The sequence below is a fragment of the Vanacampus margaritifer genome, chromosome 2, assembly GCF_051991255.1.
Source record: "Vanacampus margaritifer isolate UIUO_Vmar chromosome 2, RoL_Vmar_1.0, whole genome shotgun sequence".
Lineage (NCBI taxonomy): Eukaryota > Metazoa > Chordata > Actinopteri > Syngnathiformes > Syngnathidae > Vanacampus > Vanacampus margaritifer.
This window is the reverse complement of record NC_135433.1, coordinates 40,808,436-40,821,244: the sequence shown is the minus strand read 5'-3', so window position 1 is coordinate 40,821,244 and position 12,809 is coordinate 40,808,436. Positions and strand designations below refer to the sequence as shown.

Sequence of the window (12,809 nt, the reverse complement as noted above, 5' to 3'; positions counted from 1 at the left end):
AATGACGATGGGCTTTGAACGCAGCATCGACATTGGCACCGGTCCCGGCTCGCTTGGGTCATGACGACCCATCAACGGTGGTATGTTTAAAAATCGTTACAAATAGGCTTGAGCTAAATAAATTTACATTTTGAAAACAAAACAAAACAAAACGAAAAATAAAAAAATAAAACCTAAGAAAAATACAGTTACACGTTAAGAAGACAGGCATACCAGTGTTTCCATATGTTTGACTGGTAGCAAATTGCACTCCATCCAATATTCGTGAGTGACTCCAACATTTCCTTTTGAGACTTTTTTAGTCTACCAATAAAACTATATATTAAAGTTCTTAGTAAGTACAGCTGGCAAAGTGTTCACTTGCGCAGAGACAAACGTCTCAGTTGCACTAGTCCATCGTGGCCTTCTTAAAAGCACTCGCAGAGCATCATTATAGGCCACCTGAAGCCTATACACACTAGCTTTTTTATAATTATGCCAAAGGTGAGCTGTATGCAAAGGTGTACAAAATGATTTAAACAGGAACAACTTCACATAATCAGAACATGCTCAGCAAGTTTGGTGTTGCCTTCATTCACAATCAGAAATCGCCATATTCTTACTAAAATAACTCTCTATTATTGTTTAAAATGTCCTCAAATTAATCCAAGATTATTTTCTAAATCAACACGACGTCACTGAAAAAAAATAAGTAGGCTACACCAGAGGATTTGCCCGACATTTTTCCTTCTGACTGATTCAAATTACGAGGGGCCTTTGAACGCAGCGTCCCCGGCGCGCCTGCGTCATGACAACGACCCACCACCAGTGACGTGTTTGGGGGCTGTGGCTGCCCAGTGGAAGTGGGCGAGTGGAGTTGTCTCGGGTTGGCTGCGAGAGCGAAATCCAGAAAGGAGAGGAGGGTTCGCCCCCCTCCAACCAAAAAAAATAAAAAATAAATCCCTCCGCATCATCACAGACGCTCACACCAGGCGAAGCCGATCGACGCATCGGAAAGACCACCATCAGGATCAGCACCTCCCGTATCTGCCTCAACATGGATGACAAATTGTGAGTTCTTCCTTAATCCACGCAGCATCATCCGCCACACGTGTAACCCTCCGCACCCGCTTGTCATTCCAATGTGATAAACCGACGAAGTGGCGTCCCTGAACGCGTCACGCCGCGGACGTCCGGGTTTGATTCTGTCACATCTGAGCCGAATTATCCGTCAGCCAAGTTTGAAATTTGCCTAAAAATCGGTAAAGTACGGTCAAGTTCATCTGCTAAAAACGCGCTTGAGGAGAACATGTGGTCTTCCCTGACGTCATTTGTGGATTTCTGGAAACGGAGAGTCATAAAAGTACCTGAGAAAATGCTGAGACGTTCCATCACCGCTAAGGCTCATTTCTCAGCATCGGGGTTTGAGATGGTTTTTAATTAATGCTGAATAATGATGGATATCATTCATTGTTCTTTTCCAAATGTACTTAACATTTACCGAGACATTTTTGAAGATTAAAGGCATTAAAGAGTAACTAGAAAAATTCCCGCGGAAATTTGAATGGGACTGCTGACTCTTGCAAGGTGGAAACACGCATGTACTGTAATGTATGTAGTACTTGTAGCAATAGTAGTAGTGGTATAGTAGTAGCACTTGTAGCACTTGAAAAAAGCAGTATTTAAATAGCAGTCCATTACATTTAATAGAAAAAAAAATAAAATAAAAAAATAATAATAATGTGTTATTTTTGAAAATGTATTTTAAAAAATGGAAATGATCTTAACAGTTTAAAATTTAAGCGATTGAAATCGGTCAAGAAATGTGGAAGTTAGCCATAATCCACATAAACTAAAAGTATCTTACTGTCCCTTTAAGAAACATGCACATTGACGCACACGCATTAGACTAACACGTTGGAGAGACGTCACGCACCAAGCCTCTCACGACTTAACGGTTCAAGATGCTTAAGGTGAAAATAACGGTACTAAATGACACCTTAGCCAAATAAAAGTTGGTTTGTCTGAAAGAAGACACTCGTGACTACAAAATGTGAGAATTTGATGTCTAGTGAGCAAAGATTGTGGCCATGGTGACGAGTTGAAGTGAAACTTTTGCAAATAGAAGTAGACTTTTCTTTCTTCCCGCCACTCTAAAGTTAATTGGTCAACAGAGTGCGGTAGAAGCCTAATTCACTCACTGTCTTTGAACCCGAACAGGGGGGAGAGCTTTCATTCCTTAAAAAAGATTTAGACACTGAGCTAAAGATGGGAAAAATTCCTACAAAATGAGCTAAAATTCGTATCGGTCGGATAGCGTATGCGTGCGCAGCGTGTCTTGGAAAAAGGTGCTTGATCTGTAATTTGTTCCCCCTTTCTCCATTCATTTCCTATGGGAGTTTTTTGGGAGTTTTTGGGGAATTGCGTCGCTATGGTAACTCCTATAAAATTCCTAGAAAAGTAATGCCGCACCGAGTCAGATCGAGCCGCATCGTTTGATACCTCATTTGTCCCGGTGCGATCTAAGGTACGGGCCGCATTTTTGCGGAAAAATCTTGGCATTTTCTAGGGTGGAGAGTAATATGTGCTGCTCCCATAATGACGTCACAGACACGAAACAAATCTCCAGATTGCTTTCCCCTGTTAAGTTTTTGTTTTGGTTATTATTTTTTTATTTTCTTAATCACCAGCTGGTATTAGGCTAAGAATAGAACATGATATGCTAGGTTAGTTGTTTTAATGTGTTGTGATGTTGTGTTGTAATAAGCATAATAGCAGCACGAAAAGATTAAAGTTAAGATTGTGACATGCTGCTATGCATCCCTGATATATGTAAACAAACATTGGACTCGTTGTTGTGAGGAATAGTGACTGTGTAGTGTAACAGAGTGTAAAAGAAACAAAACGTGTTTAAAGGTGGTCTTTGGTGTCACCGGACAATAAAGTGAAAGTGAAAGCAAAAAGCTTAGTCCAAGATTAATAGTCATGCTTTGATGTCCATGTCACGTAAGCGAGTCTTCAATACAGTGCAGGCATAATATATGCCACTGCTATGTCTCATGAAAGTGGCGTACTTTGATTTTGATGTCATGGAAATGACATTTGCTAGTAAACGTGTATTATATGCTGCTTTCAGCCATGCATGACTAAACTAAAAAACATGACAATATATTGATTCACGAGCTGATATCTCTTCTTAAATGTCACCATCGTATGAGGATGTGATTTTGGAAAAGTGCATCATATGCTGTTGCAATTGCTCTCTGATCTATATAAAAACAAATCATATAAAAAGTGTGGATAGTCATGCAAATATGATATGCTGTTAATATGCCTCACTGAACAATAAAAGACAAAAAAATAAGTTTATGTATGGATAATAACTTTGATGTTGCCATCATGGAAACAAGATTTTTTTTTTTTGTATAGACGGTGCACGATGTGCTGCTTGCAATGCCTCACTTATTAAGAAAATGGTAACACGTTGACCTAGTTGACACTGTGAATGATACTTTCAGGCTGCTGCGATAAGACAATACATTTTTTCATGATAGTGCAGGATATGCTGCTTGAAGCTATGCTAACTACAAGAAACAAAAGACACGTAGGACTGCTGGGAGTGGTGATTGAGAGTTGTTAGATTACCTGTTTTTGTAATCTTTTGCGTGTTGAAATAAATCAGAGTTGAGATCTCGTGAAGAGGGTCCTTGCAAGGTTTTTTAATCAGAAAGTTTCTGATGACACCAAGGAATTTCACCAAGCCGTGTTTTTGTCCAAATGTGTGTCGTCTCTCTCAGACACGGGACTTTTATTAGAAAAAACAATGTTTCCCAGGAAAACGCCTCTCCCCTCCCAGTATGCTTGCTCGTCCTTGAACTTTCAAAAACTGGATTTCTAACGAACAGAAACTAGACTTCTTAGATAAATAAAATAAACTTATTAACTTTCTCATTTCTGGGAAAAGAGAACAGATAACAAAGGGGACAAAAGCATTACTCATCAAGCTATATTAAGTTCCATCCATCCATCCATCCATCCATTTTCTTTACCGCTTGTCCTCACAAGGGTCGCGGGGGTTGCTGGAGCCTATCCCAGCTGGCTTCGGGCAGTAGGCGGGGTACACCCTGAACTGGTTGCCATTCAATTGCAGGGCAGCTATATTAAGTTAACATAGTTATATCTACATCTACACAACTATAACTAAATTCAAAACAGGTAAAATATAAAATGAAATAGTAAAATGTTAACCGAGTCAGATGACACATTGTGGGAGTAAGATTTCATTCAGGCGTTGCATTATTTGCTGCGATTAATTTCCCTTTTTTTTTAATCAGTAGCAAATTACACTTTTTTCCCCCCTGCAGCGACGATGAGTATCAAGCGGCGGCCGACTGGCTGATGTCCAAGACGTCATCCCGGCCCACCGTGGGCATCGTGTGCGGTTCGGGTTTGGGCGGCCTGGGCGAAATGCTGAAGGAGCGCCAGGTGTTTAAGTACGCTGACATCCCCAACTTCCCGCAAAGCACAGGTACGGCGCCACATGCTTGTAAATGCGTGTAGCGTGTGTGTGCAGGTTTGGCTGGCTGACTAATAACACGTGTTGTGTTTCAGTGCATGGGCACGCCAGCCAGCTGGTTTTTGGAACGTTGAAGGGAAAGGCATGCGTTTGCATGCAAGGCAGGTTCCACTTGTATGAGGGATACCCCGTACAGAAGGTCAGATGATGCATGTTACTCATATATTTACACATATATTTTGGGGGATTAAAAACATGGGAGGGGTTATTGAAAAAAAATGTTTTTTGCTTCTTTTTTTTTAGACAAAAAAAAAGTTAATGTTTTTCAAGAAAAAGGCACTGCCCCCAAATAACAAATAAAATCAGGATAATCCCAGATTAAATGTTTTACTATTGAGAGCCCCCCCCCCCATATTTTATTTTTCACCAAAGTAAAAAAGAAGGAAGACTAAAAAAAATGTGTAAATTTCTGGATATCATGAGATGTAATTCTTACCCCACCCTCCTCCCTATGTTTTTTTTTGGTAAATTATATATATATATTTTTCTTAGAAAGTAAAAATTAAGTCAGAAATTCAAATTTTTACTGCATTTTTTTAGATTCAATTAGTATATATATTTTTTTTAGGGGAAATGTATTTTTGTTGAACTTAATGTGCATATTTTCAAGTTTTAAAATGAGGGAAAAAATGTTTTAGAAATAAAGGTAGCATTTGTATTTTATATTAAATGTCTTTTTCCCCAAGAAAAGTTTTATTTAAATGAAGTCGACGTCAAGAAAAAACAATGTATTTATTTTTTTCCAAATAGTATGCATTGAAGAAAAACAAAATACTTTTTCTGAGCATTTTTTTTCTTGCAACTTTTTGAGGCTTTTTTTCAATCTTTGCGTTACAAGCATAATTTTTTTTTCAGTTAAAAAAAAAGCCTTAATATATAAGAATACAGTTGCATGATAAACGTTTCCAATAAGAAAAAAAGTCTTGTTTTGTTGAGGGTAGAAAAAAAAACTGTAAAGTGGAACTATATGATGTGTTTTGGGAGCCAGCATCAATGGCAAGCATACTGTACGTGGCACATCATAGTGACATGAAGCGTCGTACGGCCTCCCCCCTCCTGTAGGTGGCGCTGCCTATGCGGGTCTTCAAGCTGATCGGCGTGGAGATGGTGATCCTGACTAACGCAGCCGGCGGCCTCAACCAGGACTACAAGGTGGGCGACGTCATGATTATCAAAGACCACATCAACATGCCGGGATTCGCCGGAGTCAACCCGTTGGTGGGACCAAACTGCGACAGGTGACACACCACGCAACAGCATCCAGGTGTCCATTTCACAAATCAGGTTCAACAAACTGAGACTAAGTCTGAACTGTGAGTTGACCTACCCTGAGATAGGAAACTCTTCATTTTTGGTTCCAGGACAGCTGATTTGAGACCGTTTGATCAACGCAGAGTAGTTTCACCTGGAGTTAAGCGCGTAAACCACCACCATAAAAAGACGGGTCACCATGGCAACGGCCGCCCTCTATTTTTTGTTTGTTTGTTTTTTACGCCTCTCGAAATGTCCATATTTATTTTTAGTTTTTGAATCTCGTTTTTTTTTTTTTTTAAACATTTATATATATATATATATATCATAAAAAACGCTCTGCTCTCACATTTATTTATTTCATGCTGTAGACGCGCTCTCGGGATGCAATATTATTCAAATAAGGGGGCGGTCCTAAGTGTGTCTTGGGTTGGACTCTGCCGTAGCAAACTGCCTTTCATTGGCCGAGTGAGCGGGTCAACGAACAAGGAAGTCTCGCCGGCTTGCATTGGAGAACTCCAGCAATGGACGACTACCTTAACCACTGTCACCACGATTTAGTCATCCATTGCTGGAGCTCTCCATGCAAGCCGGCGAGACTTCCTTGTTCGCCGACCCGCTGAACACCCAAGCAAACCAGGCAAAGCCAGACGTACCTTGATCGAGTAGCCGAGTGAATGCCGAATGCTCACGTGCGGTAGTGTAGACAAATACTGCTGGAGGTGCTCCGTACATTCGCGAGTGCATTTGGATTTTTCCACGACAATTTTCTTCAACATGGGCCCAAAGAAAGACAACAGTGTCAGAAAAGAAAAACATAGTGTTATGAACCATAGTGGATTTAGGAAGGAGATTATCTCGCTGTTGTAACTACTTCTGTAAATACTGGCACAAGGACCCCTCTTAGCTGTTCAACAATGTGCCTGACGTTAAACAACGCACGCAAGGACCGCTTAGTAGTCTAACAATATGCCCAATGTATAATACACAAACTCAGCACAGAACTAAAGCTAGCATTAACATAGCATTTATCATCCATTGATGCCATCACACAGGTAAGGTAAGGTATTTTTATTGTTTAAATACAATACATGTAAAAAACATAAATAGAAATTAAAACAGGAATTTTCTGTTTTTGGAGCTTGGGAACGGATTAATTGCATTTACATTATTTCCTATGGGGAAAAATGTTTCGGAGGTTGAACAATTTGGACTTTGAACACTTCGCAGGAACGAATTATGTTCAAACTCCGAGGTACCACTATATATATATATATATATATATATATATATATATATATATATAAAATGTTTTATTTCCATTTGTTTATTTTTTTTGTATTTAATTTTTGAATGATATTTTTTATATCCGTTTTTATTGTCCCTTTTATTTATTTATTTATTTTTAATTTTGGCAGTTGTGGTCCTCCATACTTGCTGTCGACTGAAGATGACATCACAGTTGCTCAGGTCTCAGCTAACAACCTATCGCAGCGTGGCTTCAGAAAACAGGTGAGCTTTGATGACGAGACTTGAGCTCTGAGCAACTGTGATGTCATCTACAGTCGACAGCAGGTGGCAAAATGGCCGCTCCCTGAGATGGATAAAAACGGCTGGATTTTGCTTCATAACTCCACAAATGTAATATTAATCAGAATGTCATGTTTAGACTAGTGAGGTCACATATAACATATTATTGTCAAGAACTATTTAAGGTTGACTTCCACTTTAATGTGTTATATACACATATTTATATATATACAGCAGGTTTTCACCTATTGTGTGTGTGTGTGGAACGTATCTCTCTGATAAACGGGGTGACTGCATGTGTCCAGGTTTGGCGTGCGCTTCCCCTGTATGTCTGACGCATACGACCGCGGGCTGCGCAAGCTGGCGCACGAGGTGGCGGCTGAGCTGGACTTTTGTGACTTTGTGCGCGAGGGGGTCTACTGCGTCCTGGGGGGGCCGTCCTTCGAGACCATCGCCGAGTGCCGCATGTTACACCAGCTTGGGGCCGACGCCGTGGGTGAGTCTGGGCCACAGATACTTTGCAAGATGGTTCTATTTTGTAATGTTCAACTGTGAACTTTTTTTAATAAAAAAAAAAGGGACGGTATATTTTTACGTTTGATGTTATAAAATACCTTGTACTGTATTTAAAAAAAATGGCTTGAAACAATCCATTTTTGTTACAATCTTAGATAGAGAGCATGCATTCATTTTAATCTAACACAAAATGCATTAGACGGGAAGTCAATCCCAAAATGTTCGTTACAATATGTTGCATGCAGCCACACTATTTTAATTAATATTGCGTGGAATATGAGTTAGGCAGCAAAATCCACTCACTTTTATCCATCTGAGGGGGGCGGCCATTTTGCCACTTGCTGTCAACTAAAATTGACATCACGAAGCTGAGCTGTGATTGGTTGTCACCTTTGCCCTGATCAACTGTGATGTCATTTTAAAACAGATTTTTTTTTTACGCCCCCTAAAATAGACTTAAAAACAGGTAGATTTTGCTGCTTTATTCATAATCCTGGTTTAAATTCCTCTTTGACAAAATGAGCCACAATACCCAAAATCGGATAATTAAAAATCATATTTGTTCTATTATTACTTAAAAGTAAGAACTAATAACTTAAGTCGTGGCTTTATTGCCACAATTGTGAAATTAAAAATTATTAAAAAGTAACCCTACTAGTCTAAAGTTTCTAAAAAACAAACAAACTACACACTATGAATGACGCAGAAAAAGGAGGCGGCCATTCTGCCACAAATCACATGACCAAACCGAGATAACAGGTGAGCCGTGATTGGTGGTTACCTGCAGTGGTGTCGTCCAGGGTATACGCGGGTACCCTGATGCATACCATTGAGCCATGGCCTACCCTAATTGGCTGGTAGCCCCTGCCTACACTGATTAGATTGGCTAACTTTTGGCATAAGAGGCAGAGTAGGGCGGGTTATGTCAAGGAAAAGCAATCCTTCAAATACTCCCCCAAGCTACAGCGGTGACTCAAAAATTTAGCTCAGGTGAACTGATTTGCCCCCATGCACGGGATACTTGATTGTGATGTGGGTTCGATTCCCGGGGTGGATGCTGCCGGTTACACACTAACGACATGCTCTAGTTAAGTTTTTTATAGTATCTAGGCTGGTACTTGATTTTTAAGTAAGCCTACCGGTAAAGTCTGACTGCACTGTTTTTCACTATTTTTGTTCATTGTTCACTAAATATTGTAATTTGTTGTACTTTGTTTGCTTCATGATAAATACATTTTACATTGAAGGCTGCTTGTATTACCAAACTGTTCTTAACAAGTCATGATCTTTTTATTATTGCGAGCAAGTACAAATGGCGTACTTTTAATTCTTTTTAAGTTTAAGTTTTTCTGGACTACTTCAAAAATAATAATAATAATGGTGAAAATTGAGAGTATACCCACTTCTCCAGGGACCAATACACCACTGTTTACCTGAGCCCTGAGCAACTGTGATGTCATTTTCAGTTGACAAGTGGCAAAATGGCCGCCTCATGACATGCATAAAAACTGGTGTATTTTTCTGCTTAAGTCAAATTCCACAAATGCAATATTAATCAGAATGCCATGTTCAGACTAGTCGGGGCGCATAGAACAAATTATTGTAAAATTTTGACCTGGCTTCCCCTTTAACTTAACAAAATGATCTAATCCAGTTTGGTGTTGCATTCAGGGACAGTCTGAAATCACAACGCTCCTGCACTTGCTCGTGACTTCTATTGACATTGCGATTTTTAACTACATTGTTGCAATATGCCTGCCGGAAAAAGAGCTGAAGAGACTGAGGAGATAAAATCTTCTCTTGCAAAACTCAAAGAAATGGTCACCGAAATACTTGAAATGAAAAAGAGCATCGAGCCACTTCTGCAGGAAATTCAGCAAATGAAGAAAGAGACACAAGAAAAAGATTGACGCATTGTCGCCTTGGAACAAAAAGGGGATGATTTGGAACAGAATCCTCGTATCAACGATGTGACATTTACAGGTATCCGGATTAAACCGGCCTTCCGGCAAGAGCTGCGACCGGCACTAGTGCAGTTGGTTCTGACCAAACTTCAGCAAACGACTTTACGACTGTGGAACAGCAAGTAACAACTCGACTTAGAGATTTGGGATTAATTGTGGATCCAGCACACATTCAGATGTGCTTTTCGCTTCCAACTGGGGGGACACGACCACCGGCAGTTCTGATCAGGTTTGTTGACAGGAAGAAAAAGATTGCTCTTTTGAGAGATAGCTACAAGCTTAAAGGTAAACATGTCTACGTCAACGAAAATCTCACAAAACGAACGACAATTAAGAAAGAATGGATTTATCGAGAACACGTAGACAAAAGACTATCGGATCTTCATCCAAACAAAAGAAGACTCATCTTCTCAGAAGAAAATACGGAAAAGAGTGGAAGAATTGGCGGAGTTTGAGAGACAACAACTGCAATCAGTAACTCACATCATTAATTTGTGGATTATGTCTTACCCAAATGAAATTATTGTAACATAAGACTAATTAACCCAAAACTGGAGCTGTTATGATTTGAATAATGTACATATAGCATTTGATTACTTGCTGGCACTGCCAAGGTTAACTCTTGTTTATACACCTGAATTGATAACATGTATTGCTGTTCCTGTAAGAATGTAAACATTGGGCTCTATTTCTGTTTGGATATGTGATGTAACATGCAAGGCTGTCGTGATAAGGTTTTATTGTGGCTGCAATGTGTCTGCTGTAAATATTTACAATGGGTTGGTAGACATTATTCCGGGATGGAGCCGGCGGGTGGCCTGGGTGGGTGCTAAGAAGTGTCAAGATCAAAGCATCATCGGATGCTGGCAACAGTGGTGGGCCGCTGGCTGAACTGACCAGAATGGAGTGAACATTGGTGCGGCCGCAATGGGCACAATACAAGCCCATCTACTCTTGTGGAAGCCACAACATGCGTGAAAGCTGATCCAAGGTCAGCAAAGACGCTACTTGTGAACGAGCATGCGATCGCCTTGGCCGCTCGCCCGGTTGGGTGGGCCTGTTGGTGGGGTCCGGCCGGGAACCGATTTAGCAATTCCAAATGACTGGTATTAGCTGCAACTTGGACACGGACATTACTGAGCGAGGCGTAAGTCTGGGATTGATAACGATATCAATCAATGACTATCATAATCAATGTATTTGGCCGATGCGTAAAGTAAGAATCAATGGAGACGGGGTTACTAATAAGCCATGGCTTCTACCTGTCAGCCCTTCTTTCGGATGTCAATGTTGCAAATGATATGATGCGATCGATGTAATAATGTGTCCGAAAGGAAAAAATGAATAAAACAAAACAAAAAACCCTAAATTAGTAAAAAATGGTCTCTCTTTTTGCCCATCTCCGAGACTGGTGATGCATTCAGGAACAATCGGAAATTAGTTTTTTTTCTCTAAGCCACTGACTTGTATCCGTTTGTGCATGTTGTTGCAGGTATGAGCACGGCGCACGAGGTGATCACGGCGCGTCACGCCGGCATGCGCTGCCTAGCCATGTCGCTCATCACCAACCGGGCGGTCATGGACTACGAGAGCCAGGCCAAAGCCAACCACGAGGAGGTCCTGGAGACGGGCCGGCAGCGGGCGGCGCAGCTCGAGCGTCTGGTCAGCACGCTGGTCGGCCGACTGGAGCTGTGCCACAACAAGTCGTCGTGAGGATTTTTCCGATACAAAAAAACTAACATGTTTTGCGGATATGTTCATCCTGGCAAATCCTTATTTATATTAAGCGCCCCAAATTGGCTCTGTAGCATAACCTGGGATTCGTCACACCTGCAAACAGTCTGCGATTTTGATTCAAGGCTGCCAATTTGCGACCAAATTTGAACCACGTATAACTAAACAAGTGGAAAAGTAAATTGCAAAAGATTTGCCTTTGTGGGTGGACAGCACGTCGGCAAAGCTTGTTGTTTCTAGTGTAATATTAGCTTGCTAGCTAGCATACAGGGTTAATACATAATCGCACGCTCCTGCTCTTAGTCAGTATTGATGAAACATTCAACACTCCAGAGTCACGCTCTACTTCCTGCTGTGTAATGTTTCACTGGTGGTGGTGTGGGGGGGGGGGGGGGGGTCACTACAATTAAACTTGAAATGCCCTTATACTATTTATGCACTTGTTGACCTAACTCCAGCACCGATACACTCAGAAAAAGGGATTTTTGTTAGAGAAATGTAAAGTGTGACAGAATATTTATCTAAAGTATATTTAACTGGAGTGTTTATATGCTAATATTGCTATATAAAGAAGATATGATGATGAGTAGTGTGTGGATGGACCAAAACTTTGGGAACAAAAAAAAGTCTTATCAATGTCTTATGCAGACTCAGTTGATGTCCCCTGAACTATTTTTTGCCATAAAATGACTTGTTCCATTACAATCTTGAGTGTCCTGTGTCATTTAAGAATAAAGTTTTTATCCCATTTTGGATAAATGATGGATAAAATGATTGGATCATTTTGCCACTTAACTCATTCACTGCCATTGACGCCTAATTTTTAAGTCTTTTGGTTTTTTTATTTGTGAGTTAACGAGTGAAGTCACGTAATTAATTACAATTAATTGTAATTACCTGACGCCCCTAATTTTTAATCTTTTTTTTTTTAAAGATAATTAAAAATTAGGAGCATCAGGCGATTATAATTTGTAATCGTAATTAATTGAATGGTTTCACTAGTTAACTCACGATTAATCACAAATGTTATATCTGTTCTAAATGTACAATAAAAAAATTCTAGGTTTTCATACTCTTGTTAACAAAAGTGGAAGAAAATGTTAAGCTAATAGAAATAGTTCAAATATATTTTTTTACGTTTATAGCCGTCAATGGCAGTGAATGAATTAAAAAGATTTTTTTTTTTAATTTGGGGTATCAGGCGTTTAAAATTTTAATCGTAATTAATCGCATGACTTTAATAGTTAACTCCCAATTAA

The 12,809-nt window shown here is 40.0% G+C and overlaps 1 protein-coding gene across 2 annotated transcripts; it reads left to right on the top strand.

Moving 5' to 3' along the window:
• Positions 1 to 806: 806 nt before the first annotated feature.
• Positions 807 to 12,255, top strand: LOC144044244 (purine nucleoside phosphorylase-like). 2 transcript variants are annotated; one of them, XM_077558527.1, is made up of 6 exons: positions 807 to 1,050; positions 4,344 to 4,507; positions 4,591 to 4,694; positions 5,618 to 5,793; positions 7,642 to 7,832; positions 11,309 to 12,255. In XM_077558527.1, exons 1-6 carry the CDS (start codon positions 1,037 to 1,039, stop codon positions 11,527 to 11,529), a joined length of 870 nt encoding a protein of 289 aa, XP_077414653.1. In that variant the 5' UTR covers positions 807 to 1,036; the 3' UTR covers positions 11,530 to 12,255. The 2 variants fall into 2 exon arrangements, with proteins under 2 accessions (XP_077414653.1, XP_077414654.1); XM_077558528.1 differs by lacking the exon at positions 807 to 1,050 and adding an exon at positions 1,223 to 1,241.
• The last annotated feature ends 554 nt before the right edge of the window (positions 12,256 to 12,809 follow it).

Bases quoted from the DNA above. Each gene is read 5' to 3' on its own strand.
- LOC144044244 (XM_077558527.1), top strand. The intron at 4,508-4,590 runs GTACGGCGCCAC...GTTGTGTTTCAG, and splicing joins CAACTTCCCGCAAAGCACAG to TGCATGGGCACGCCAGCCAG. The intron at 4,695-5,617 runs GTCAGATGATGC...CCCCTCCTGTAG, and splicing joins AGGGATACCCCGTACAGAAG to GTGGCGCTGCCTATGCGGGT.